General features: G+C 47.1%; 1 protein-coding gene across 1 annotated transcript in view; it reads right to left on the bottom strand.

Annotated features, from left to right (window-relative positions):
• The window catches only part of SLC26A3 (solute carrier family 26 member 3), a 32968-nt gene extending 6649 nt beyond the window's left edge, over positions 1–26319 (bottom strand). Inside the window, exons 1-15 of the mRNA XM_004702590.2 lie at positions 26189–26319; positions 25394–25533; positions 23853–23963; positions 23450–23625; positions 21965–22129; positions 14123–14275; positions 13436–13518; positions 9256–9403; positions 9037–9150; positions 8840–8917; positions 5440–5535; positions 4027–4133; positions 1864–1933; positions 1676–1768; positions 81–176 (exon numbers count right to left, since the gene is read on the bottom strand). Coding sequence (XP_004702647.1) covers positions 81–176; positions 1676–1768; positions 1864–1933; positions 4027–4133; positions 5440–5535; positions 8840–8917; positions 9037–9150; positions 9256–9403; positions 13436–13518; positions 14123–14275; positions 21965–22129; positions 23450–23625; positions 23853–23963; positions 25394–25533; positions 26189–26319 — 1761 coding nt within the window. The remainder of the gene's footprint in view (positions 1–80; positions 177–1675; positions 1769–1863; positions 1934–4026; positions 4134–5439; positions 5536–8839; positions 8918–9036; positions 9151–9255; positions 9404–13435; positions 13519–14122; positions 14276–21964; positions 22130–23449; positions 23626–23852; positions 23964–25393; positions 25534–26188) is intronic.
• Positions 26320–27305: the final 986 nt, after the last annotated feature.

Here is a 27305-nt window from a genome sequence, read left to right as displayed (position 1 = left end):
GGAAACACAGAAAACACCTGGAGCTAGACAGGAACTGAGCTTCTAGTTGAAATGCACAGAAGTGGGACCGAGCAACTTACTGGTGTCACCTGTAGCAGGCCTTTCTTCTGCAGCTTCCGGATTTTCTTCAAAGCTTTATTGCGCTTCCGTAGAATCCGAAGTGGGTTAAAGCCAATCTGAAAAGGCCATTTCTTGCGTTACAATGGGACCGAATGTTCTGCTATGTGCATAGCATAATGTTAATAATTTTAACCAGAATGGTTTGAGGGATTAGGAAAAGCACTCCTATTTGTGATTAAAATTTAAAGTGGTTTAGATGACAGTTGTGTCAGAATTCTGATCTGCTTGGTTCATGTGTGGTTATCAACATCTTAAAGCCTCTCCCTGTGCGCCTAAGATTCACTGACAAACTATCCATCTCTGTTACTTTGTCAGCTCGACATCTGCTTGCATGTTTGGCCAACACAAATCTTAGGAAAGTTTATTTTATCTCCTTTCTCTTTGCTGATAAGGATGGCATCTAGTTATCAGTCTGCTTCTGTATAATTTCTACTATAGTAACATTTTAGGAGTTTATTTTATAGTACTATTGTGTGCTTTGCTTTCATAGGTCTAACACTAGATTTGGGAGTCACTTTGTTTCTTCTTTTTCAAAACAAACATTCTTAAGGATACACTATTTAGCCTCTGAGCACTAAAGATGGGTCAAATTGCATAATCAGAAGATTAGTACTTGCAACATTCATTTCACTAAGTCATTGGAATCCTACTCTGGCAGCAAGTGAAAGAATAAAATGATAATGAACTTAGAATTTTAATAGGCTGTAGGTAATTTTTTGTAGCTTTTTCTAAATGTGAATGTAACGTTCTATCTGCTTCCTGTCCCGATGATGATATCGGCTGATGCAGTGTAGTTTGTCACATGCAACGGCACTTTTGTTACATGAAAGTCAAAGTAATACAGTCGGAGGGGACATCTTTTACGAAACACGTAGTCAGGTGGATGGTCTGAGATTCCGTGAAAAGGGCAGTATATGAAGTCAGATGTTCCGCAGTCCGATCGGATTTTGTAGAAAGGTGCACTCTGGTGCCAGAGCAAAGGCCACATTAGAAAACAACCCGGTGCATGTCAAGTTCTAGCCGTTAGGATTGAAGGCCAAAGCTCTGTGCAGCAGACCCCAAGGCACGTTTTCAGGATAAGTGCCAAGCTTTTGCTTCGTGTTTTCTTGTTGTCCCCAGTGTGCCAGGGGCACTCAGTACTTATAGTTATTTACTGGTAAATATTCACTCCTAACTGCTGCCCCAAATCTCTCCAACGATGGCTTCAGATGCAAAATGTTCCTCTGGTGTTTCTGAAATTGGAGCCCTCAGACTGTCTGTAGATATGCTCTAATCTAAAAGCCAGCATCCCCAAACTGTGTAAGTATCGTTACAACAGAACTTGGTAAAAGCCAACTCCTATCTTGGACCTCACAGGAAAAGACCTATTTCCCACCTACCAACAGGCCCTTGATTAGTCTGAGCTGCTTGGGATGTGGAACAGGAAAACCTGACAATACCCTGACCTGGCTGACATCTGTGAAGCCAGTGACCCGCATGTTAAAGAGCAACATTGGTTTTCCGGGCTTTCAAAGAACTCTCTCTCTTTCCCATGCACACAACGTCCAAACCTTACAGCATCGATCAGTTTCTGCTTAAAGAAATTAATGTTCGCAAAATAGATGGGCGATGGACATCTGAAGATTCTCACTCCTTCCGGCTCGTACATCTGCAAGGTAGAGAAAAAAAGATGAGATGGTGCCCATTCAACTCCCATTCACGTCATTTAGCCGGTCAAAGAGGGAACATCGAAATCTTCCTTACGTCATCATAGTCTTTTTTATTCTTATAGATGTTGCTCCTTCCGACATTAGCCAGGCTGCTGCATTTCGGACTGTTGAGAAAACCGACACCTGCAATCAGGTCTGTGCCTTTGCTAGGCCTGTAACGCTAACCCTGATGTATTGCCCAGCCTATTGAGGAGGCTCAGAATGGGAAAGGTTGGGGAGTCATGCCAGGAGAGGGCACGCAGGGCACACACCTGCTGTGAATCTCCTTTGTGCCTTCCCACACAGCTCCTAAAACCGTGCCTGGCCCCTACGGTGGCCCTGTTTACAAAACATGCCCCTGGGGCTTTGCCATCTTGGCTCTGAGGATGGCAGCGCTTGGGTGAGGGAAGGCGGGTGCAATTTCTGGATGAGAACACAGGCAAGGAAGATGGCTTCTGCCCCTGAGCACTCACTCTGCCCCAGGGTTTGCTATGTCCCCAGGAGAGAGGTGTGCAACTTTGAATGAACAAAAGCATGCAGGAGCACTTCCATACACATGCTCAGAGGTGCCGTGAGCGAGCAGAGCAGACGGGAGAAGACAGGAGGGGCGAGGGAGACGGCCAGCCACATAGAGCTCCCTAAGGAGCCAGGGAGCAGAAACCAAAGGGACGAGGACCTTCTTCCAAACCAACCCCGAGAGAAAGCCTCCCCCTGAATTCGGACTTCTAGACTGCTAGACTGGGAGCAAACAAGCGAAGCGTTCAAGCCAAGAATGATGATACAAAATATGTTCCATCAGCCAAAGATCGACTTTAGCTATGAAGAAGTCACCTCAGTCGCCAAGCTGTTACATTCCCAAGGAGCCTTGTGTGTCGGATGCACCATGTGAACCACAGCGGCAGGGTGGCCCCTTGGTGGTGATGGTACAGCGGAGACTTAAAACTCCAAAGATTCTCAAATGAGTTGTCTGTTAAAAATCAAGGTGGTTTTTTGTAGAATTTTTTTAAAAATCATCTACCAATTTGTCCTACTGTGGTGACTTGTGTGTGGCTTGCAGGGTGGATGCTATGCCACCAATATTTCAAATGTCAGCAGCATCATTCACAGTGGACAGGTGTCAGCAGAGCGTCGAGATGAAGACAGACTAGGAAGAAAGGCCTGGCGGTCTGTGCTTGACAATTAGGGAACGAAAATCCAATGGATCACAACAGAGCACTGGCCTATTTTCTTGCTTTCAAAGAGATGAATCACTGGAGGAGGACACCGCGGTTGGTGACACAGAGGGCCAGCGAGGGCAGGGGGGCCTCGGTGAGAGAGAAGAACAGAATGGCTACAATGATAGGCTGGCACAGGCAGGTGATTGTGAGACTGATGCCAGATCAGGCAACGGCAGGGGGACCAACAACAGAAACGTGGGGGGAGGGAACAGCAGTTGGTGTAAGACAGGAAACTAATAATTCATCATTTATCAAGGGGTCATGAAGGTGGAAGGGGGTGGAGGGAAAAAAAAGAGGAGCTTATACCAAGGGCTCAAATAGAAAGTAAATGTTTAGAAAATGATGGCAACATATGTACAAATATGCTTGACACAATTGATGTATGGATAGTTAAAAGAACTGTAAGAGCCCCCAGTAAGATGATTAAAAAAAAAATCAGGAAATGTTTACTTCCATTGTACATAAGGTTGCCAAGTGTGGGAGCTAACTCAACAGCAGCCATCTATTTATCGATTAGCACATTTCTGTTTGTCTGTCTATCCATCTACCTGTCTATCCTCTTTCTTTCTTTGTGAGGTTTTAGGACAAGGACCCCCGAGAAGGTCTCTACTCCAGCTCCATGCTTTTAAGGTGGGGATACATTCTCATGTTTAACAGGTCAAAGGCCAAGAAAGACATGGGACCCTCTTTGAATAGAGTTACTTCCGGTTTACAGCTGGGCAAACAGACACCAAGACTCCTAAGACTTCTTTGAACTGGTGTCAAAGCAGGAAGCGGACCAACAGCAGGCCTGCTACCTGTCCAGGTTTTCTAAAGCCACGCCATGCTGTTTCAGTGCAGGCCCTGAGGTGAGAGAGGTGGACTGTAACAGCCAATCTCGTGAAAGCCTGTCACCCACACGACTTTCCCAGTTGATCCATCCATGCCCCCCCCACGCCCCGCCCCCGTTGACTCGGGCAGGCCCAAGCCTGTGAAGATGCGGGGCAACAGCAGCCACTCACAATTGGGTCCGGAAGACGATGGTGAGGAGCTGAAAGGCCACGCTGGCCGCCAGGCCCAGACCCAGTCCCAGCACAACGGCACAGATGAAGGTCACGATCCAGACGCACTGAAGGGAAAAGCACACACACACACACACACACACTGCCATTCACTGTGATGGAAGGACGATGGCTCGGGGCCAGAGCCATGAGAAAGCCCAGCCTTTCAGGGCCAGGGGCACATGGAGCCGCACGATCTTGGGCCAGCAAGCCCAGTGCACTGGAGAAGAGACCTGCCTCCGACTCCGAGCTGTGGAGACGGTGCCCCTGTCGACGGCTCCACAGCATGTCTTCATTTCGTATCCCAAGCCTGGGCCAGTTAAAGAAGAGGCTGTGTCTGTCTGTCACAGGGCAAATCCCAGGCCGGCTGCTCTTCACGAAGGCTGGCCAATGAGCTGGTAGACCCTTAGAGGAAGCGCTTGCACATCTCTCTTTTCTTGCTGCTGTGGGGCATCCCGAGAGCAAAACAAATTGATGTAGCAATTTCTGCACGTGCAGTGCGCTTATGGGGATGATGTTTCTGGGAATCATGCACTTCTTCTCACGCCCTGTCTCAGTTGTCCCCACTACTCTTCCTCTTGACCCATTCGTCCAATCTGGTGCAAGGTCTAGAAAAAGAATCCTGGTGCTCAGCTGCTAACCCAGTGGGGGGCAGTGTCCGTGGGAAAGAGCTTCCACCGTCTGCTACCACGAAGACGCGCCGTTTTGAAAAAGCAGGGGGGCAGACGCACGCTCTCCTCCAGGCTTGCTGTGAGTCAGGCTTGGCTGGAGGCCGAGGGTTTGGTGTGGGGGTTCTCTATTACAAGGGAGCCTGCCACATTGGGTATTCTGAGTTCTAGGGATCACCGATGGGGAACAAAGCGCAAGCCAAGCGTAACCTGTGGCTTTCTGCTTGTGAAGTGCTGCAAGACGTGCCCACAGCATTTTTATGCCCCAGACTTTGACCCTGAGAGAGGTCTAGACTCAGATTCTCACAGCGAGGCAGGCTGGGAGAAAGGGGGGGAGCCCTTTGTAAAGCATTTCTTAAAAAAGGAATGCTTAGAATTTAAGGTTTTTACAACTGCTCTGGAAAGGACCCTGATCTTTCTTTTGGAGAACATAAGCAATGCCAACGCCCAAGTTCCCAGCGAGCGTCTCTGCCACACAAAACGCCTGCACAGACTGGGGGCAGATGGAAGAACGTTCTGGATGTACAGGTATCTCACCTTTTTAAATGGAAGCCCCTGAGAATGATCATGAGAAGTACGCAGCTGAAGACTGCCTCTCAGACAGCGGGATGCGCTGTCACCCGGGCTGCACATACTCTTAGCATGTTAAACCAGCAGTAAGACGCCGTCCGACGTCTCTCTTCAAGATGCCATCGCCTCTACTTACACAATCGTACTTGTCCTTTTTCCAGAGCCTTCCTATCTCAGCAAACTGCATCAGCATTCCCTTTAAATTCCCAAGGGCGAGGGCTGCCAGGACGGACTGTAAAAAACACAAACACCAGAGGCACTGCAAGTTAGCCAAATCAGCCACGTAGAAGCAAAGGTGAAGGCCATAGATAAGTGAGACCTTGAAAGGGCCCCAAAGCCTATCACAGGACACACCCTTTTCCGGTGTACAGAGGCCCAACCAAGGCACTTGGAGAGCTGGGCCCGACTCTGGCCTGTCCCCATGGCTGATTTCGTCCCCCGCACAATGGTGGCGGCTAAACTGCCCTTCGTGACGCACAGCATTTGGCTGGAGGAAGGCAGACCTCCCTGAACACCCTCGAGCTGCGTGGGGGCAGGGGGTCTTATGTGAGCAATCGAGGAGCATGCAGTTCTGGGATCTAAATCCAAACCTTTGACAAAGAACAGCCATCAAGCTGCCTCATCTGGTTTCCCGATGTATCCTTGCAATCTCTGTGGTTAAATGCCTAATCACGGCCCCGGGCAGGAGCTGGCTCTAACTCCTGGCGATGCCACGGTGCCGAGCGGAACTGCTGCACTGGGTTTCAGGGCTGTGCCGTCTCCGGAAGCGGATTGCTGGCCCCGTCTGCTGAGACAGACACCTTTGGCTGGATAGGGATGGCTCCTCCTGCAGTTTGTGGTCCAGCAGGTGTTTCCACACGCACATGTCTTGTTGTCAGTTGCCAACTGCTGGTGACCCGATGTGTGTGTGCAGAAGAGAGCTGCCCCCTAGGGTTTCCTAGGACACATCCAGGTCTCCTCTCCCCCAGAGTGGCTGGTGGGTTTGAACGGCCAACTTTTCAGTTAACAGCAGAGCACTTAACCCCTGTACTACCAGGGTTCCTTCCAGATGCACAGAAAGGAGGAGGAGGAATGAGGAGGAGGAGGAGAAAAGAAGAGGAGGAGGAGGAGGAGGGAAAACCCTCGGCATTGCGTCCATCCCAATGCACAGTGACCCTACAGGGCCGAGTAGGACTGCTCCTTAGATCACCCGAGACTGTAAAGCTTTCCTGGAATGGACAGCCTCATCTTTCTCCCATAGGGCCGCGGGTGGGTTTGAACTGCCTTGCAATTAGCGGACCTACACATAACCACAACATCTCCAGGGCACCAACTAGCCTTATAAAGCATGCTAAACAGCACCTGTTAGAAGACATGCATACTTTTCCCTTGCCTTTGAGCATTATTTCCCCCTTGGGCAGTACTCCATATAAAAACCACTGGAAGCAATTTACAAAAACCACAACCAAAAACGTAGGATGAAAGAGTGGTGCGCAACCATAGAAGGGAGACAGAAGATCATTTCACCAGGCATCTAGTAACTGATAGGACGGATGAACTACAAATAATGTGTTCCCAATGCTGCTGATGCTTGGTAGGCACACAACAAACATCCTAGTTGGCCGTCATTGTGGGCTCTGCTGGTTCATATGTTAAAATGAAGCAAAGCAGATCTTTAGCTGAAATGAAGACAGTTCTGACATAAGGTTCTCCTGAGAGCTTACCACATGGATCTTTTGTGGAAGAGATTTGATTAACACCACGGGGAATGTCCTCAAGTGTGTGGCTTATTTCGGAGGGAGCTAGGATTGTAAACAGAAATGGTTTCATTTACTTCTCTAAATGGATCTGGGTTGGACAGATGCCCTGTGCAGCTGGGCAACAGCACCCTGAGCTGCTCTATGTAGTTCTCTAGGTAAGGTGTGTGTGTGTGTGTGTGTGTGTGTGTGTGTGTGTGCTCGCATGCGCACATGCAACTTGTGTTTATTCTTATCGTGAGGCACGTTCTTCTCTTCCACTGGTGATGACTTGCTGACTCCTTTAATGCCATCCATTTTGAAATCAGTAGTTTACTGTACAGAGAACACACATGTTTGGCAAACAGAACTCCTCGCCTTTGAAAACCACCAGCAAGGCTCTTCTGGAAGGACCCCACTGGCAGTCCACAGATCTGGGCTCTGTCAGATTTCAGTGACCGATCCACAGGGACAAAGGGCCTTACTAACAACTCACAATTGGTGTGCCCGATCCTAGCTCTGCGTCCCATGCAACCAGAAAGGGAACAGAGTATTTGGATAATGGTAAGAATGATACAAAACGTAGTGGCTATGACTAACCAAGTGCTTACCAAGTGCCAGGCCCCAGGTAAGGACTTCACAAGCATCCCCTCATTTAATTTTCATAGCAACCTCTGTGAGGTTGATCCGACTCTTTCTCTCTTACAAAGTGGGAACCTGAGGTTCAGAAAGGTGAAATATTTTGCCCAAAGTTCGGCCAGGACTCAAACTAGGCCTGCAGGCTTCCAGAGCCAGTGCCCGTGAACTGCCTCGCCTCTGAACATCGTTCCCACGGGCTGGTTTCCCAGAAGAGGCCTTGGGTGATGCAAATGGCCTCCTCTTTCTGACTCACCTAAAGGTTGGTGGTTTGATCCTACCCTGTGACGCTGCGTCACCTTGAGCTGGAACTGACTAGTTGGCAAGGAGTTTGGGTTGGTTTCCTGGAGGTGCTAGGTTTTCCAGGGTCTCCTGTTGGGATGATTCTTTCATCCAAGGGTTACAGACATTCCAAGGAGCATAAGACTAATCTCCGGCATGTTACGGTGGAGGAGAGATGGGCAGAGGAACATGAGGGGCAGGTGCGACGCTTGCCCCTCTTCTGCGATCTGACAGTGTTGGTCTTGGAGTCAGACCAGGAGCTGGGAACGGGAGGGCGTGTGCCTGAGGACGGGCGGTGTGGCTGGCAGCACCATGCCCTGCAGTCGATAGTGAAGGTGATTGCCTCAACCTTTAGGAGATCCTCACCCAGTCAGTTCTGCAGTGCCAGATGCCTTCCTGCTGAAACATTAATTACACGTGGGGCTACGAACACGAAAACAGCAGGTAGATAAGGTAATTTGGACATCTGAATTCCTAACATTCATAAAATGTTGCCCAAGGGAAAATAAATATTTTTGACCCATCGGGTATTGATGATGAAAAGTTCTGGAGCGTGTAGTGACCTCACTGCCCCGAGTATCGATTGTGTTTCCAGAGGTCAAGCAGTCCTTGAGTGGGGTAAGTTGTTAGCCTGCTTGGCTGCTAACCAAGAGGTGGAAGGTTCAGGTCTGCCCAGGGACACCTTAGAAGAAAGCCCTGGGGGTCTTCTGACAAACCAGTCCCGGAAAAGCCCGTGGAGCACCCTCTCCTCTGACCCATCCAAGGCGTCCTTAGTTAGAGACAACCAGACCAGTGGCAAATGGTCTCCACAGAGTTTAAGAATCAGGATACTTGGCTCATTACCCAAAGGAGAGAGATGTGATTCCCACCCCACGCCCCAAATATAATTTAAAAGTGTGCTACCTTTTGTAGTGGTTCCAGCAGGAATCCAATGGCAACAATGACAATCAACACGATGATGGCACTGAGAAGGCCGGCAATCTGAAAAAGGAGGAGGAGGAGGAGGAAAAGACATCTCATTACACAATTGTCATTTCCCCCTGCTCAGGTCCCCAAATACGGGTACTGGGATGGCCCACATGGCCAAGACCATGAAGTACCTGTGTTTTGCCGCCTGTACTCTCCTGAACCCCTGATCTGGAGAGCGCTGTACTGGATGCAAATCCTCTGAAGGACCCAGTGAGGATGTTACTCAAGCCCAAAGCTATTAACTCCTGGAGGGAGAACAAGCGGGGGTGGGGGGTGGGGGTTGGTGATATAGGTACACCATATAGTACTTCAAGTTGCCCGATTAGACCCAGTGCCGGCTGTATACTTGCCTGATTGCCATCAATTGGGTAATCATATTTGAGAGAATAGACACTGGCAACCGAAAAGGCCACGGCAAAGCCAACGATTGCGATGGCGAAGCTGTCTCCTATGGTCTGTTGGAAAATCCCCACATCAGGTGTAATAGGGGCCTGAAACCTGAAATAGAAATTAAGCACGCAGGACGGTCACCAGCCCGCTTATCAGTCTTCCATGACATCTATTTGCTCTTAGGAAAAATCCTAACGCAAACCTACATTTCCAATTTCATTGCCATCCTGTCTCACATTTGTGCTCTAGTCAGACCAAGCTTCGTTGGCTTTCTTGAAGGTGCCTTTCTTGCACGTTGGAACCTTCTACTATGCCGTTCCTTTTGCTTGCTCCATCCCGCACAGCCCCACCCTTCTGTTCAGAAGTCTCCCATGACCATAAATTTGGGGTTGGGGGAGATGCTCTGTGCTTCTCCAGCTCCTGCTGGGGATTCCACACACCCTGCCTTTACTCTGCACACAAACATGGAGCAGGGGCTGGGACAACTGAAGCCACCATCCTATGCCCAGGGGCAGACACTCTCCTTGGGATACGGAAGGTGATTGTTGGACAATGAGCAAAATCTAGGCTGTGTTGTGCCTCTTTTTGGAATATCACTGGTCAGAATTTAGCCCCACTGAAAACTTTGGAATTTGCTACCTTCTTGATGAAATGCAATACTGCCTGAATTTGATGATGCACGATTGTGAATGCAGGCCAGTGATAGCAGTAAATCTAAGCGTGGCCACACTATAATGTACACTTATGTCCCCACAAGTCTTGTGCCAAAGACCTACAGTTGCACTTGTGTTGTTACATTGGGTTGTAAAGCATTATCCACAACGGGTCTAGCTGCTATCCAAGCTTGAAGGTTCTTTGAGCAAACACAATTTGGAACAAGGTGAGCAGGAAAGTCTATAGAAAACAACAACTTTTGGTGGAAAACCCTCCGGCAAACAGATGGGCCTTGGACTCTGTCCCGTGTGGAGCCAGCAGTGACTTTGCTGGAGACGGGGTTCCAGTGATCGAGCGTCAGGGGTACTTCCAACTCAGAGAAGCTATATCTCTGCTTATGCCTCACAAACTTTCAACATTTAAACGATAGTCACTCCTTATATGACCCAACCCAAACCAAACTCACTGCCATCGAGTTGATTCCTACTCAGAGCGACCCTACGGGATAGGGTAGAATGGTCCCTGTGGGTTTCCCAACTGTAGCTCCTTCCAGGAGTAGAAAGCCTCCTCTCTCCCCCGCATTGTATGACAGGAGTACAAATATAGAAAACTCAAACATCCAACACCGACACGGATGCTTAGCTTCTCTAAAGATCGACCTCTGACCTTAGGTTTATTAGAAGAGGGCCAATTAAATTCTCTCACCTGGTTCTGAATTCCTCCAAGTTCTGGGAAGACATCTATTAATAAAATATCAGCTCTGATTTTGAAGCAGTACAACGGGCCCAAGGAGTTCCGGGGGCACACGGATGAGGCGCTTGGCTGCTCACTGAAAGGTTTGCAGTTTGAGCCCACGGGAGGACAGACTTGGCTCCCTGTCCCTGTAAAGCTCCCTGCCTGTCCTCTGGGGGGACTTCTCTGTCCTGTAGGCTGCTGTGAGTTGAAATCCACTCCATGGCAGGGCAGCAGCATCTACCGTCCCGTGCTCTGCCCCACCAGAAGTCAGAAGGCTGGCTTGGGATTTTTGTTCTGACTAGATCTGAAAACAGTGGTACAATGAACTTTTGCATTTTATACCACAACGACCAGCAGCTTGCTACGGCGACTCTCTTTTTTTGGCCTCAAAGTACCATAGACGGTGATTGGGTACAGACAGATTTACCGTCTGGACAGGTGGCTTTTCTTCCGGGCTCTGCCTTTGCTCCTTCCTGAGCCAGTTTCCTCATTTGCAAAGCTTGTTCTCTTTGTCATTTTGTGGGTGGGCCAAATCAAGTAAAGACGGCAAACGCTATTTGCACACTATAAAATGCAATGTGCCGGTTAGTGATTAATAGGAGCCTGAGTATCTCCTTGGCTTTTCCTTTCAAAGCTTGGCTCCCTTTGCCATTGTCTAGGTTCACTATGTGTAACTTCACCAACTAAGGTCTCAGGCGAGACACACACACACACACACACACACACACACACACACACGAGCAGTAGAGTATCAAATAGACAGAAGCTATTGCTATGCAGTCTATTCACATTCCAGGAACCCTGCAGGATCCGAGGATTTCCAAGACTGCAATCTCTCTCTTTCTCTCTCTTAAAAAAATCATTCAAGACTGTAATCTTGAGTGCTCAACTTTCTCCCAGAGTGATACGGTGGGTTCAAACCACTGATTAGGAAAAACGAATAACCATTACCTTCCGTTATACTCTATTTGCGGTGATCAGAAATGTAAAATGCCCAATAAGTCATCCACCGGGAAAATAAAATTGGTGTAGTCCCTAACTTAGGTACCAAATTAGCAATAGGAGTCATACAATCAAACATTGATGGTAGGGTAGCTACGGCTGTAAGCAAGTCTCATGCATAATCACACTGCATCCTTATCAGAATCCTCTTCATCTAGCCACTGTGTTTAGCCCCATGGACAGCCAGGGACCTGGAGTCAGAGTTGCATCATTTTGCTCAAGGTCAGGAAGTTAGTCAGGCACACATCTCAAGGACTCTTGTTTCTAGAACATGCTGCTCACCTACCAGGCAACCCTCACTCTGTGGAGCCAAAAGGTTCAGAAACGTGAGCTACACTCCCTGCCCTCCACACCTGGTAGAAAGAGGTCTCCTGACATTTAAATGTGTATTCACTAAGTAAGGGCTCCAAACTGCACCTTGGTGATGGCCAGGTACATCTTTTCTTTCAAAAATTCTTCTGACAAAAAACAAAACAAAACACACTCTTCTGTATACACTTCAGTATACATCTATGTACTCTTTCTTCCCCTTTTGTGACTTGTGTCTCCTGAGACATTTAAAGTGGAATTACTTGAAAGTTGCTAGAAGTTGTCGTTAAACTTCAGCCTAATTGCCGTGTAAAAATCCTTTAAATGAATAGGGCTGGTTTGCATCCATTAAAGATGGGAAGATCTGGTGATTGAAACCCCCCTATTTTATCTTAAAATATATACGAGGGGGCTCCAAAATTTTCATGGAAAAATCCCACTTTCCCACAAACTTTTTGAAGCCCACTTGCACATGTTTTTAAAATAATTTGGGTATTTGAACATCAACCTCATAAAAAGTAGAGTGGGTTTCAGGTTGGGCTGCTAACTACACTGTCAGTAGTTTGAAACCACCAGCTTGCTCCACAGGAGACAAACGAGGCTGTCTACTCCAGGGTTGGAAACCCAGTGGAGTCATTTCTCCTTGTCCTATAGGGTTGCTGTGAATCAAAACCGATTTGATGGTAATAAGTTTTAATAAATACAGATGCTGGTTTTGGGATTATAAATGCAGAGTGGAGAGTGGTGGAGCGAGAGGCTCTCTTTCTCTCTCTCTCTCTCTCTCTGTTAAATAGGAAAGCAACCTTTCCTTGGCAAGCAAATTAGTAAAAGCAATGCTTTCTATGGCCAGAGAGGGCAGGGAGAGGAAAAAGAGGGCACAAAATGGAATCTCCCTTCCTTGAGATGCACTTTCCAGTCCCTGGACTCCCCGCCAGGCCAGCCATCCCTGGGCATTTGTTTTGAGCAGATCCTGAGAAAGGACAGCATGTGCCTCTCTGGGTGGCTCCAGCGGCTTCACAGCCGCTTTTGAACGCTCAGAACTTGGCTTCAGTAACCCCAAACACCGACTGTTTACGGTGACTTACTTACAGACCCGGAAATCTGCTGGCACTGGGTGCTTCTTGACGAGGAGGAAGGGATTTGTGCTGCCTGTTTTTCTACTTTCACTCATTTCCACTCGCGGGTGAGTGCTTGCTCCCTGCCTGGCCGGTGAGGTCCTCCAAGGAGAAACTTTCTCATCTTGAGAACTAGGGACGCTTACCTTCTTCACATCCCCATCCCAGCCCAGGAGGGAACCTTCCGCACGGACTGGGGGGGGTGGGGGTGGGGGTGGGGAGGGCCCGGAGAGTTCGGCTATGGGTTCGTGCAGTTCAGTCCCTACCACTGGGTCAGCAAGCTCTGCCGAGTGCTTAGCGAAGCCACCATAAAAGACTCACTTACCCACTTGGCATATCCCCAACGACAGTCACATTGAACCTGTTTTTGAAGTCAAAACCATAGGATACACCTGTGGCAATCACTGTCTGCAAAGTTGCAAAAGTGCCCGAGTTAGAAATCAGAGATGAAATCAGGAGTGTGACTCTGAACCTCTACCACTCCCAGATCCCATCCCTAGAAGCGATTAAAGAAGGAGCTCCCAGCCAACAAAAGTCCCGAGACCATTCTGGAGCCCGGGATGATGCAAAGCTCAGTGGGGACCGGAAAGGTTGGAGCGTCAAAGTGACCAAGAGGCACCTCGGAAGAAAGGCCTGGAGACCTGCTTCCAAGAAATTGGCCCTGGCAAACACCGTGAAGGCGTCTCCAGGAGACAGAGACCGCTCGAGGCCACAGGTGTTTATGCTGCTGTGTTCTTGAGGTGATTCGAATGCACCCCGGCCATGTTGAGAACCATAGCTCCAATTCCCAGGGGTCTATTACCCATCTTCTCAGAGGCCACGGTCTGCGCCATCCATGTCTTCGATGGAAAGAGAAACCCAGAGGTTTCCAAGGCTGCTATCCCATGTGGAGCGACTCTGCCTTGTGTCTAGAAATTGTGGCGCTGACACCTCAGTCAAGGGTGAAGGACTGACAGTGGAGACACACTAGGCTAAGGAACCCTGAGAGAAAAGTGAGTCGATGGGCCGTTACCATGATGAGTTCGATCGGAATGGGCACCGGAAGTTTGGCTTTGTAGCGCTGGTTGATTTCCTTAACCACAAATACAATCAACAGAATGATCAGGGATGTCACCAGGTCCGCGATATTCGTCTTCTCTATCTGTGAGAATATGGACTGAAGAACCTAAAATGATAAAGACAAAAAACAAAACGAAAGACAAAGCCAACACGCAAGCCCTGCAGGCATGCAGGGTGTAGACTCCAGACGTAATTCTGTGCACATGGACGAAAGTGAACATGTAAGACGACGTGTGGCATCAGTAGACAGAACCGGTGTAGAGCAAACAAGACCGGTGAACAATCATGCCAACCACGAAAGCGACACTGGGGAGAGGAGCACAGAAGGGTGAGGAGGCAAAGGACGTCCCTGGGCAGCAGCGGGGCAGCAGTAGACTTCTCATCTTCCGTGAGAGAGACCTGCCTTTGTTTCCCAGCCAAGCCACCTCAGGCACCTGTCTCCCCGTGGAGGCTGGGTCTGGCGATGATGCTCAACAGTGAGTCTTCCAAATTAAGTGCATCAGGTGGTGGTGATTGACTTGGTGGCAATTAACAACAACAACAACAACAACCCTAAGGGCATTGTGGCTACCACCCTGATTTAGGAGGTTTCTGGCATTTTTGCTGGAAATTTTGAGGCAAATGCCAAGATATATTGGCTAGTTAGTTATTTTTCATTTCTTCAACTGGTCTCCTGCTTGTAGGTCTCTCTGGCCATTGTTATGGATTGAGCCGTGTCCCCCTTCAACACATGTCGGAAATCCTAACCTCCATGGAGATGGTGGAAATCCCATTTGGGTATGGATTTTCCTTGCTATGTTCATGTGACAGGATCAGCTCATCTTGCCTTTTGTCTTCTTCTAAATGTGATTTATTTTTGTGATTTCTGAGACTATACTCAGCGAACCATGCACCATTTCAACAGTTGCCATGCATACACGGTCGTGATGTTGATTACATTCTTGCAGTTGGACACCCCTCCTTGTTCCCCCGTTTCCAAGTGCTCCCTAAGGCTCCTATCGAGCCTTTCTAGTTGCTGTTGTTCATTTGATCGCACGGAGATGTCTCCTAAACAGGCACAGTGCTTGAGCTTTTCTGCCTCCTACTTCGGTGAGTAGTCACGGGGTCTTCAAAGCTCCCGAGCGGCCAGCTGACCTGCAACTCTTGGTCTCTCTCTGTTCAGAGAAGAGGGCTGAAAATGAGGACATGGCCTCAAGGATTGCGAAAACGGCCGTCTCACCATTCTCAGACCAGAACTAGCTGGTGCCTGCCCTACTGCCAACCACTCAGAAACGGAGCACCTTAGAAGGGCTCCGATAGAATGGAGGGCAACGTGGGACAGAAACTCAACATCATAAAGAGCCTTACTGGTTGGATAGAGACTGTTGGAATCCCCAAATCTATGGACATTAATCATATCGGGAACTGAAGTTAGCCCTGTGTTAGAATAATCAACCATTTACCATCAAAAGGGTGGCATTTGCGCTAGGACAAAGCTCAGAGGGTTAGGAAAGAAGGAGAAGCAAACAGGAAATACAAGGAGGAGGTGGAATAAGCGATGGTACACTGGGGTGATCGCAATGAATGAGTTGAAATAAAATGTATATGCATTACGGAACGTAAGAGTGATGATTTGCTCTGTAAACCGTCGTCCAATTCACAATTTAAAAAAGCATAATGTTAAAGGTAGACTATTTTTACTAGCTAAGCTAAACTGTTGGTTGTGTTGAAGATGACTGTCAGAGAAATTTTTGGTGTCAGGTTTACGGATAATCTCGGGAGAATCGATTGAGGGTTTGATTCCCCCTCCATGCCCCTAAAAGACCTAGAGCAGGTGGGGAACATCGGAACCACATGCTGCATAAGCCCACGGAACCAGCAAGGCCATCAGACATCACAAGCCTCACCCAAGAGGAGCAGTTGGAGCTGTCACCTTAGAGGCAAGTCCATTAAACGTTTGACCAGTGTGGCCCTCAAATGATGTTCTAAATGTCCACATTGCCCTTGACAGAAAAATGGCTTCCCATTCCGGATCTAGAGTCGATGCTACTTTTAAATTCTGTTCTGCATTTTACTCCCTTTTGATGAGGATTCTTAAATGGACTCTTGGATCAAAATAGGAATGGTAACCTGGTAACCAGGTCGACTGGTCTCATGACAGAGGAGAGCATCTAGCCTCACATTCCACACTCACCTCCTGTTGTAGACCCTCCTCCTTCCTCTGATGCTCCAGTTCAATAGGGACCAACTGCTGTGCTTTGGATATCGACTCACAAGCTTTTGAGACTCGAGAGTGCCACCATGAACTCAGAACGAGTTTCCATTCCATCTCCCTGCCCTTGATTCCATTCCACGTCATAGTCATCCTATCAGAGAACTGCCCCTGCAGGTTTCTGAGACCACACTCCTTATGGGAGTAGAAAGCCTCCCTCTTCTCTATCAGAGCAGCTGGTGGTTTCCAACGGCTGAGCTTGCAGTGCGCAGCCGCACACCAGAGCCATGATGCCACCGGGGCTTCTCACAATGAACGAGGAGAGAGAGCACCTAGCACATTAGGCCCCTTACACGAAGTCACACTGGAGCCTTCAAACCCAGGAACCAAATCCCATGAAGCAGCCTCAGCAGACCTTTGAAGAATTTTGAATGAACAGCTGCTTTGTCTTTATGGAGCAGTGGAGGGAAAAATAAAAGTCTACTTGTGTCATTTACCAAAAAAAAAAAAAAAGATTTTTGACATGGTTCTGAGTGTATCTATCACAATTTTCACAGTGCATAATTATTGTAAAATGACCAGACATCCCGCTTTTGGCGGGACAGTCCTGATTTTTAACAAATTTTCCCGTGTCCCACGGTGTTTAAAAAAGTTTCGATTTTTGGAAAGAATGCACGACAAGCCAGGGTATACGGTTTTCGGCTGCCATGTGGCTATTTCGCCAGGATATGAGTTTTATCAACGGTGTCCCGCTTTTGTCCTGCTTTACCAATGTTAAAATCCGGTCACCTTAAATTATTGACATAATCACCATAATCACAATTGTGCGATCCTACCCTAAATTGGTGCTGATTTTTCTATTACTCGTACCTCCCTCCCTGCTCCCACCCTTCCTCCTCTGGAGTGACTTCTCCTTCACCGCAACCCTTTGTCCAACAGAAGGAAACATGGCCCGATCCTGCTCCAGTCTCAAAATTGTTATTTTTGAGCACCTTGTTGCCCCCACGGTATCAATCCATCGAATGGAGGTGTGGGGTGGGTAGGTGTACCTACCCACCTCTCTGTCCACTGACCTTCTACTTCCCTAAGCTTCATGTCCCTTCTCTAGGAACTCGTCCACTCTGAGAGCATGCTTGTTAAAAGTCCATGACTTGAAGTCTTGCCCTCCTCGCTTCTCAGGAGCATCTGGCTGTACTTCTGCCAACCACAGATTTGTTTGTTCTCCCGGAAGTCTACAGTACTTTCAGTACTCTTGGCCAAAACATAATTCAACTGCATCAATTTTACTTTGTCTTCCTTGTTCATTGTCCAGCATGTGAGGTGATTGAAAATATCAGGGCTTGGGGGAGATGCACCTTAGTCCGCAAAGTGTGGACATCTCTGCTCTTTAACTCTCTAGAGCCGTCTTGACACATATCTGCCCAGAACAACACTTCCTTCATCTGGTCTCGTGACTGCTGCTCCCGTGAGCTTTGATTGTGGATCCAAGTAAAACGAAGTCCTTTGCTCAAGCAGAAAGACAATGTTTTGAAAAGGATGATGGCAACATAGGCACAAGTGTATTTGATGCAATTGATGTATGGATTGTTACAAGAGCTGTAAAAGCCCCCCAATAAAATTATTTACTAATAAAAACAACGAAATCCTTCACATCCTTAATCTTTTCTCCTCTTATTGTGATGTTTTTGTTTATCGGTACAATTATGATGTATTCACTAATAAACTTTGGTCTCTACACATTTGCCTTTTATTTTTACGTGAGGTCATATAATAACTCTCTGCTATTTCACTCAGCATAATGGTTTTCAAGCTCTAGTCATCTGTAGCATATAGCAAATCAAGCGTGTATTTTTATTTCTCCTCCTGGCTGAGTTTGTTTACCCATTCACTTGATGGTGGGCATTTAGTTTGCTGTCTTCTTTGGGCTGCTGTTAGTGTTGCAGTGAACGTTGGTGTTCAAATATCCTTTGGAGTCTTTGCTTTCAAGTCTTTTGGATATATGTCCAGGGGCGGAATTACTCGGTCTTGTGTTGGTTCTATTTTTAGTTTTGTTTATTTTATTTTTTTGAGAAATTGCCACACAATGGTGGTACCATATTGCATGCTTGTCAGCAGTGGTTAAGGGTTCTGATTTTTCCACATCCTCACTAGCATGCATTTTTGTTTTTTTCTTGTTGTTATTTTCATCTTAGCCATTGTAGAAGGTGCCTTTGGACCATAGTAGGCTCCTCATTCAGCTGTTGACTGCAAGGTTGGCAGTTCAAATTCACCAGCTGCCCATGCTAGAAATATGCGTTTTTCTGCTCCCATGAATCTTTACAGCCTTGGTAAGTCACTGCAGTAGCTCCATTCTGTCATGTAGTGTCACCATAAGTCTGAGTTGCCTTGAGGATGGTAGGCTCAATTTGAATGTAGAGATTGTAGGGGGAGTGCAATGGCATCCATAGTGGTTTTGCTTTGCCTCTCTCTGATGGCTAATGACAATAAACATGTGTTTGCTGTCCATTTGAATACATATATACACATTTTGGGAAGATATCTTTGGTGAAATATCTCAAGACTTTTGCCTCTCATCTGTCTTTTTGTTATTAAATGTTTGATGTTAAAAAACTAATTTATTAATTGGGAGTTAATACATATATCATTCCATAGTTCAATCACGCCAAGCAGAATTGTACAATTGCTACCACGACCAGTTTCCAAACATTCGTTTTCTTCCTGGACTCCTTGACATCGTCTCCCTTTAATGGCCATGCCCCCTGACAACCACTGCACCCCACGGTCCCCTGAAACCCTTTTCTACTTGCTGTTCATCACCAAAAAAACCAGAATAAGGTATGACACAACTTCAAGAGGGTGACCTCCAATGACATAACACCTCTGAGATACACCCTAACATGAACAAACAAGACAAAATACAGAAAATGTTGACAAGCAGATCCGGTCCAGCGTGCACCAGAGTGGGGATCAACTGACCATGTTTTCACTGTTCAAGTCAGACTTATGCCGTTGACTTTCCATACTCTTCTCTCTAAGGCATCTGTTTAGTAACCACTTTCCTCCCATCCCTCAAATTGTGGACAGAAGGAGTTCACCAGTGGCTTATTTCCTCTGTAGCCTCGGCAAATTATTGAAGTTTTATATACATTTGGCTTGCGTCCAATTCTTCTGAGATATGAGAGATATTAGATAAGCAATGGAATAAGCAGAGATGCAGGAAGAGAGATGCCAGCCACAAGAAGCTGGCCCAGCAGCAGCAGCTCAGAGAAACAAGGGTCTTCTGTGCTGGCAGAAAGCCACCCTTCCCCTAGAGCCAGCTCCCTGAACTCAGGTGTGTAGCCGCCTACGCTCTGAGAGAATAACTCTCTGCTGGTTTAAACGACTCACGTGTATTAATATAGCACAAGATAAACCAGTCATTGCTTTATTTCGCAACAGTCCCTCCTTCTCTGTCCAGGGAATAGCCTCTGACCTTTATAGTTCATCCTTAGCATGGCTCCCTTCACCCCTGTCCATTCAGAAGTCCACACCCTGTAGCTTAGCTGGCACTCCTTGTCACCTTTGGAAAGGGTTTCCGGCCTCACTGCCCTGTGCACAGTCTGACTTGAAGAAACCAGTGGCTTCCATCTCCCAGGGGCTCTCCATTTGCTCTTGGGCAGCTCTGGAAGGGCCCAGGGAGTGTTGGTTCTAGTTTGAAACAAGCTCTCTTTCAGGCGCCCAGAGACTCTTTGATGCTAGTGCTGTGCACACTACCTGCCCTGCAGGGCATTGTCTGGAGGAGGGAAGACCGATGCTGTGTTTACATATGTCCACCCATGTTCATTGCAACATCAACGTATGCACAAGGAGGAAGCAGCCTAAATGCCTATCAACAAGCGAATGTATAAACCAAATGTGGCATATATATATACAATACCATACTACTCAGCCACTAGGAGAAATAAAGCCTTGATATATGGGGAGGTACCTCCCCAGAAACCAGATGCATTTTTTTTAAAGTTATGTATTTAAATTTTTTTTTTTTTACAAAACAACCTTATCACCTTCAAAGTACTCTCCATTACACCTAATATATTTGCCAAATCTGCCAGTCCATTCTTGGAAAAATGTTTCAGACTCATCTGTTTGGATGGTTGACAGGACCTCCCTCGTTTTTTTCTTCACCTCTTCTATGTCATCATATCGCTGTCCTTTCATGTCCCTCTTCATTGGAGGAAACAAGAAGAAGTCGCATGGATAATGTCAGGTGAGTAAGGTGCGTGGGGGCAAGAGAGGCATGTTTTTTGCCAAAAACTGGTGCACTGAGATGGCTGCGTGGGCAGGTGCATTGTCGTGGTGGCAAAACCAGTCCCCTGGGTGCCACAAATCTGGCCTTTTTTTGTCTCACACTGTTGTGCAATATTTTCAGAATCTCTAAATAGAAAGCTTGATGAACAGTCTGACCTGGTAGAACGAACTCCACGTGCACTATGAGTCGACATTTTCATCAGTTCGGGAAGTTAACTGACGTCCAGAACAAGGTTTGTCATCAATCAGCATTTCACTGTCCTTGACATGAGGAAACCACTGGTGCACTTGAGTTTCCCAGAGCGCTGCCCTCGTCAGCTGTGCTCAACATCACAGCAGTTTCTGTGGCATTATTTCCTGAGCAGGAAACCAAATTTCACAGCTGCACACCGTCTCTCAAATTGGCCATTACAAAAAACAAGGTTTGAGTGAAACTGCTTTGATGAAAAAATTCACTGTGACCAGAAAGAACCTTCTCAGGTGACACCACTGGGTGCACTAGCTCAGAGATAATTGCTTGATGCTCACCTAGTAGGGAAAATTCATACTAAGAAAGCTTTGCGCTGCCTAGTGCAATTCTAGTTTTTTATGGGTACCCTACAGGATGGATGGAACTTGAAGACATTATGCTGAGTGAAATAAGCCAATCACTGTTTTCTCTCGTTTTATAAACAAGGACTTGTACAAGGTTTAGCAGAACCTCAATTCTAACATAAGAAGGCCTGTTTTTTGAGATTGAAAGAAAACTCCGCTGCCCTGGGGTTGATTCTGACTCATAGTGGCCACATTGGATAGAGCAAAACTGCCTCCTAGGGTTTCGGAGACTTTAAATCTTTGCAGGAGCAGGCAGCCTCATCTTTCTCTCTCGAGGCGACTGGTGGGTTTGAACAGCTGACCTTGTGATTAGCAGCTCAATGTGTTGCCTACTCCTATACCACCAGGACTCACTTTTGAGGCATAGGGAAACAGTATAACTCAAGTAGCACAATTTATCCAAGTTTTCAAATGGAAAAAATGTTAAAACAGTGGGACAAAATATTAGTTTTTCATATATTTTGGAAATACTTTTGAGTCTGAGCTCAGTAGAGGTGGCGTTTAATTACTATTGCTGAAGCTAGCTGTGTGCTAGATGTGCTGCTTGTCAGTACTGTTCTCTTTGTCCCTTACTTTTCTTTAATGTGAATCTGTTGCTCAACCCCTTGATTTCTTGCAAGTTCTAGGTAAGCCCCACAGCAAAGGCATTCAGCAAAGGTCTCTAGAAACAAAAACAGTGAGTTTCATGTATTTCTGTATTTTTTAAGGGCAATAAATACTTACTTTGAAAATTGAAAACGGATCACTGTGTGCTGGCACACTCAACTGAAGCATAAATTTGAGTTGGGAGACCAACACATGAACCGCGGCCGCTGTGGTGAAGCCACTGATCAGGGAATCAGAAAGGTAGATGACCACAAATCCGATCTGTAGAACCCCCATGAGCAACTGGAAAGAGAAGGGCAAAGGCCTTGCTTAGGAGAACACTCTAGCAAAACTCAGGATCAGCAAGTTACGTGATTTACAATGTCAGGGTTCGGCCGACTGCTCTATGCCTTGCAGAAGCAGGTGGCCAGCCTCCTAGAGCCTGACGGAGAGTTCTTGCCACTCCCGTGAAAGGCTACAGAGTGTTCAGTAAGAACTAGGCTAGGGTGTCCATAAGACGTAAGTCTTCAGAAGACTCATTCATAAGCCTTCAGAGCAAAATCTTATCTAGCATCAACGCTTTGATGTTTGCTCCTGTAATTCTAAGTTATGTTTGCTAGCTGCTGCCCATTCATATTCCTTCCAACAAGTTGCCCAACTTAGGTGTATGCTATCTAACTGTTTACTCTGGATGTCCTAAGTGGACTCTGGACATCAGAAATGTTCAGCTTTAGCTGGGAGACGAAGGCGGTTTATTCTCCCACAGCACTGGTGTCTTGCAGTAAAGAGAACTGGATACTTTCACTGTCCATTGGCTACCTGGCGTGCCTTTCCACTCCTGCATCGTGCAATGCTCCTGGAGCTATGGGCACACGAAACACTTGGTCCAGAAACACATTCTGAAGAACTGGCCACATTGTCAGTAGGAAACACCACCTGGTAGGAATGAACTTTCCCCCTCTTTAGGCAACTGTCTTATACAATAATATCTTATTGGATTTTTAAAAAGTCTTATACAAGCATATCACTAGCCATAAACCTAGGCCACACCCGGAAGTGTCTGTATGGCTTGGGAGTCAAGTGGTAGGTTCCTCCACCGCCCTTGCCAGCTTCCCCTACGTCTTTGATGTGCACATTTCCAAGTGCAAAACGACCCACCCCTTTCGTTTTAGTCACAGTCTCTAAAGAATTAGAGAAAAAAATTCAAAGCTGCCGCTGTCACTACAAATTGCCTGTACCAGGGGGCCTTTGAAAAAAGTTCATGGAAAAATGGAATGAAGAGATACTGGAATTTTCGCACCAGTGTTTGGAAGCCACTTCATTTTTATCTACTGCCCTTCAACTCATTCCAACTCATAGAGACCCTGGAGGGCGGAGTGGAACCTGTGGTAGTGATGAGCGACCCTCCTCAAATGCTTTGGGTAGTGCCGTCTGGGAAACCCATAGGGTTTCGCTATGGGACAGCGCTGGCTGGATGGCAGTAAGTTACTGGCTGGCAAAGGAGGGATACTAACCAGAAAGAAAGAGTGGGGCGGTCTGGCAGGAGGGAGAAAACCCTAGGCAAATGTGTACCAGTCAGGACAAGCAGCCTGAGAAAGCCTGGTTTCGTGAGAAGGAGCGCACCTGGATGATTCCAGAAAGGATTGTCACCGTTGCAGCCACCATCACCTTCTGTTGGTCGTCTGATGTTATCCCATTACTCTCCGAGCTATTAGAGATCATCAGAGCATCCCCACCGGCGTCTGGGACCACTTTCACAACGACTGCTCCCACCATCATACTCAGAACTGGAAATGGACCTAAGTCGCATCCAAGGACAAATCATGGTCAATCGATGCTTTGTCTTTCAGCCATAATGTGAGTATACAGCTCTGCCCCGTTCCCCAGATCCCAGTCCTAATTTCTACAGGAAATGTGGGACTCTTCTCCTGGGCTGTGTCCAATTTGGAGCTGTTGGAGTTGGTGACTGATAGGATTCATGAAGGAAAAGCAGTGTGAGCATTAGTCAGCCCAATAACTCACTTACCCACAGAGATATGTCGAGAAGTGCCCAAGAAGAAGTAGACGATGACTGGGAAAAAGGCTGCATACAATCCATAGCTCGGGGGGATGGTGACCAGCAGGGCAAAGGCTAGACCTGCCAAGACACAAGCAGTTGGGGCTTGAGTTTGTGCGCGGAGTATCAGAGAAGGTCTCTTCAGGGTCTTTACGTATTCAAGGTTGGACCTTAAGTACTTGTTGCCTTGTTAACCCAAAATGGATTAAAGGCGTAAAGGCAGGAGCAAGAACAAGAAAATTCTTAGAAGAAAATACAGATATATGTCCTTATGACTTCGAAGTAGGCAATGGCTTCTTAATTTGCTGGCTAAACCATGCACAACCAAAGAACAAACTAGATCACTTGGGCTTCATCTAAATAGAAAATACAGGCACCCCAAAGGGCACTGTCCAAACCAACCAAGCTGACTGCCATGGAGTCAATGCTGCCTCAGTGAGCCCTGTGGGTTTCTGAGACTGTCACTGTTTACACGAGGGACAGCCCAGGCTTTCTCCTGTGGCACTGCCGGTGGCTTCAAACCCTTGACCATGGGGATCGCAGCCCAATGTGCAACAACTATACCACAGGGAACTTGTCAAGAAGGTAGAGAAATCACCTACAGAGTGGGAGAAAATACTTGCAAATCAAATTTTGATAAAGAATGTTTACAGTTTGGCAATAGATAGGCAAACAATACCATTATTCCTTAGGGAAATTGAAATAAAAATCACAATGAACTATCTCATCGACTCCAACCCTCAACCCAAACCCACTGTCACGGAGTTGGTCCTAACTCACATCCACCTTACACAGGATTCCGGAGCTCAGTCTTTCAGGGAGCAGAAAGCCTCATCTCTCTCTTGCAGAAAGCCTGGTGGGGTTGAACCACCTACCTTGTGGTGAGCAGCCCAGAGCCTAGTGTCACTTGGCATCCCACTACTTCCTAGGAGGATGGCTCTTAATAAAAAGGCCAAGAATGACAAGAGGGAATGGGAGGATGTGGAGAAATAGAACTCTCATTTACTGCTGGTGGGGATGGGCAACACTGCAACAACCCCCGAGGAAAAGGTTTGTCAGCTCCTCAAAATGTTCTCCGTGAGCCAGCAGAAACTACCACGTGATTAGGAGATAATCCATCGATTGATGCATGAATAAGCAACATCCCTATCGCAAAATATGATGTGTCCATACAAAGGAGGGCAGTACTGATAGACGCTGCCACAGGAACCCCCCACGAGGACGAAGCCCAACAGAGAATCTGTGGACATGGAATGGGCCGAACAAGTGAATCCCTAAGACCACAACAAACCCCAAAAGGTGGCCTAGCGGTTGCCTTGGGGTGGGGGGAGGGGAAACGGGGAGTGAGTGACTGCTAATGCCTCCGAGTTTGCAAGGGTCATGCAAATGTTCTGGAATTAGATGGTAGTGATAGTTGCACAACCTTAGGAACACACCCAATCAACGCTCTTTTAAAAGGGTGAATTTTATGGTCTGTGGAGGACAGTGTCATCATACTTTTAAAAAGTTACCTTGCAGTACGGCCACCAGACCTGTACTGATTCCAGAAACAATGTCACTGAGTAGCCATTCCTTTATCCTGTATGCCGGCAACCACGATGCTATGGGAAACAAAGAGAGGGCGATTCTCTTGGCCTTCTGGGAGGAGCAGCTGAAAATATTGAAAAACCACACATCAGTCGACTAAGTGACACGCAGCGAGCAACCTACGTACAGGTGGGAAGCGGGAAGAGCCCTGCCTGGGGAAAGGGTTCAGTGCAAGGTGCTTTTTGTTTGAACAGTTCATGGAAAAATTCCATTGTCCTGGAATTTCGGTTTTCCGTGAATTCTTTGAAGCCCTTTGTAAACTCTAATATAGATGGTCTGTAACATTATAAGAGTATAGTACGCATACATACTATTGCATCTTAATATGAACACCTCATTGTCACTCCCACTAACACTCACCTCCTGAATTCAATCCCTCCCGGGCCACCACCAGGGGATTTTTTTTTTTTTAAGCAAAGTGCTGCTTGCCTTCTGCTGGCACAGAGCTGGTTTGTCAGACACAGCTTACACTGTGTGACACCGGCCTGGAAGAGCTGCCCCTGTCCCAGCTCTTCGTCTTGCTGGGCGGAAAGGCTGCCTTCCCCACTGTGGAAGGGAGTGGGGGGCTTGGAAACGAAAGTGGACAAGGCGCAGTGTGAAGCGAGTGCAGGCTGTAGGCGAGGGGCTCGAGCCAAGAGGGAGCGCTCGGAAGCTTGCGAAGCTGGGAGACTGGGCTTTGTGTCTCCCCGAGGTTAGTATCTTTTTAAAAAATGCCTTACCGACAAGAGTCTTTGAGATGTTCCAGCAATGTCTTATGATGCCTGTGTTTCTTCTTATGCTCTTCTCCGAAGGTGGTTTTAGAATACACCGGCCTGGACACAATGTATTGGTTCCCAATGGGCTCGATCATTTTTGCCTCCTCTGGTGGCAGTGGCGAGGGGAAAGGTTGAGGGCAATCCTTCTTCTTGCCTTTGGCAGGTTAAAATGCCTGAAACCAAACAGAGCTCGCTTCTTAAATCGCTTGGAGATAATGTGATGCAATTTACAGATGAGTGAGCTCCGAACTGAATGTTACTACCTTTCGAGATCAAAAGAGGAAGGATTAAGGGACCTAGATTGTGTTTTGCCACAGCGGGATCACTTTTTTACTCCAATGACCTGGACAGAGCTCCTTTGCGAAAGTAAACAGGAAGGTTTATATATTTACTTGACCTTTTTTTCTTTCTTTCTCTCTTTTTTTGTAGAAAGATTTTCAGAAAGGAATAATACATTGACTCAGTTGACTAATCGGGGAGTCGCTTTTTGACTTGTAAAGAGAGTTCTTCTCCCCACGAAAAGGCATTTACTGTGGCGGTGTTTGCTTTTGCCTAAAAGAGTTCCCGAAGTTTGGCCGCTGCGCATGAGGACAGATGACTGTTCTGGACCGCAGGCTGCTGCCTGGGAGGGTGGCCTGGGAGCCCACCCCAAGGCTCCCCAGGAGCAGGACCTGATGTCGTGGAAGCCCAAGGGGGCAGCTCTGGTCTCCCTGGGGTCGTTGTGAGTCAAAATGGGCTTTGTGGCTACGACAGGCACCTTTGTCATTTCTTGTGAGGTGTTTTCACTCTAGAAACGCAAAGCTGTTGCTCGTGTAAGATCTTTGCTAATTGTTTACAACGTTTCATCGAGGAAACTATGATATGAAGTAAATATTACTTGGTTACTTAACGCATTTGGGATGAGGTCTTTTTTATTATTATTTTGCTTCTGCCAGACAACTTCGTATTACTTCCAAAAAGCAACACTAGAGACTAGATCTTGCAACCTACGTTCTGACCAACTCTAAGCTTTCTGAAATGAAAAAAGGCCTAACCACATCGGGAAGGTTTTTAACGAACAAAAAAGGTTAAGTACAAATGT

Source organism: Echinops telfairi, unplaced genomic scaffold (genome assembly GCF_000313985.2).
Source record: "Echinops telfairi isolate 266 unplaced genomic scaffold, ASM31398v2 ScPeMD7_23;HRSCAF=83, whole genome shotgun sequence".
Lineage (NCBI taxonomy): Eukaryota > Metazoa > Chordata > Mammalia > Afrosoricida > Tenrecidae > Echinops > Echinops telfairi.
Note: the sequence above shows the minus strand (reverse complement) of the source record. Positions and strands in the feature narration are given on the sequence as shown.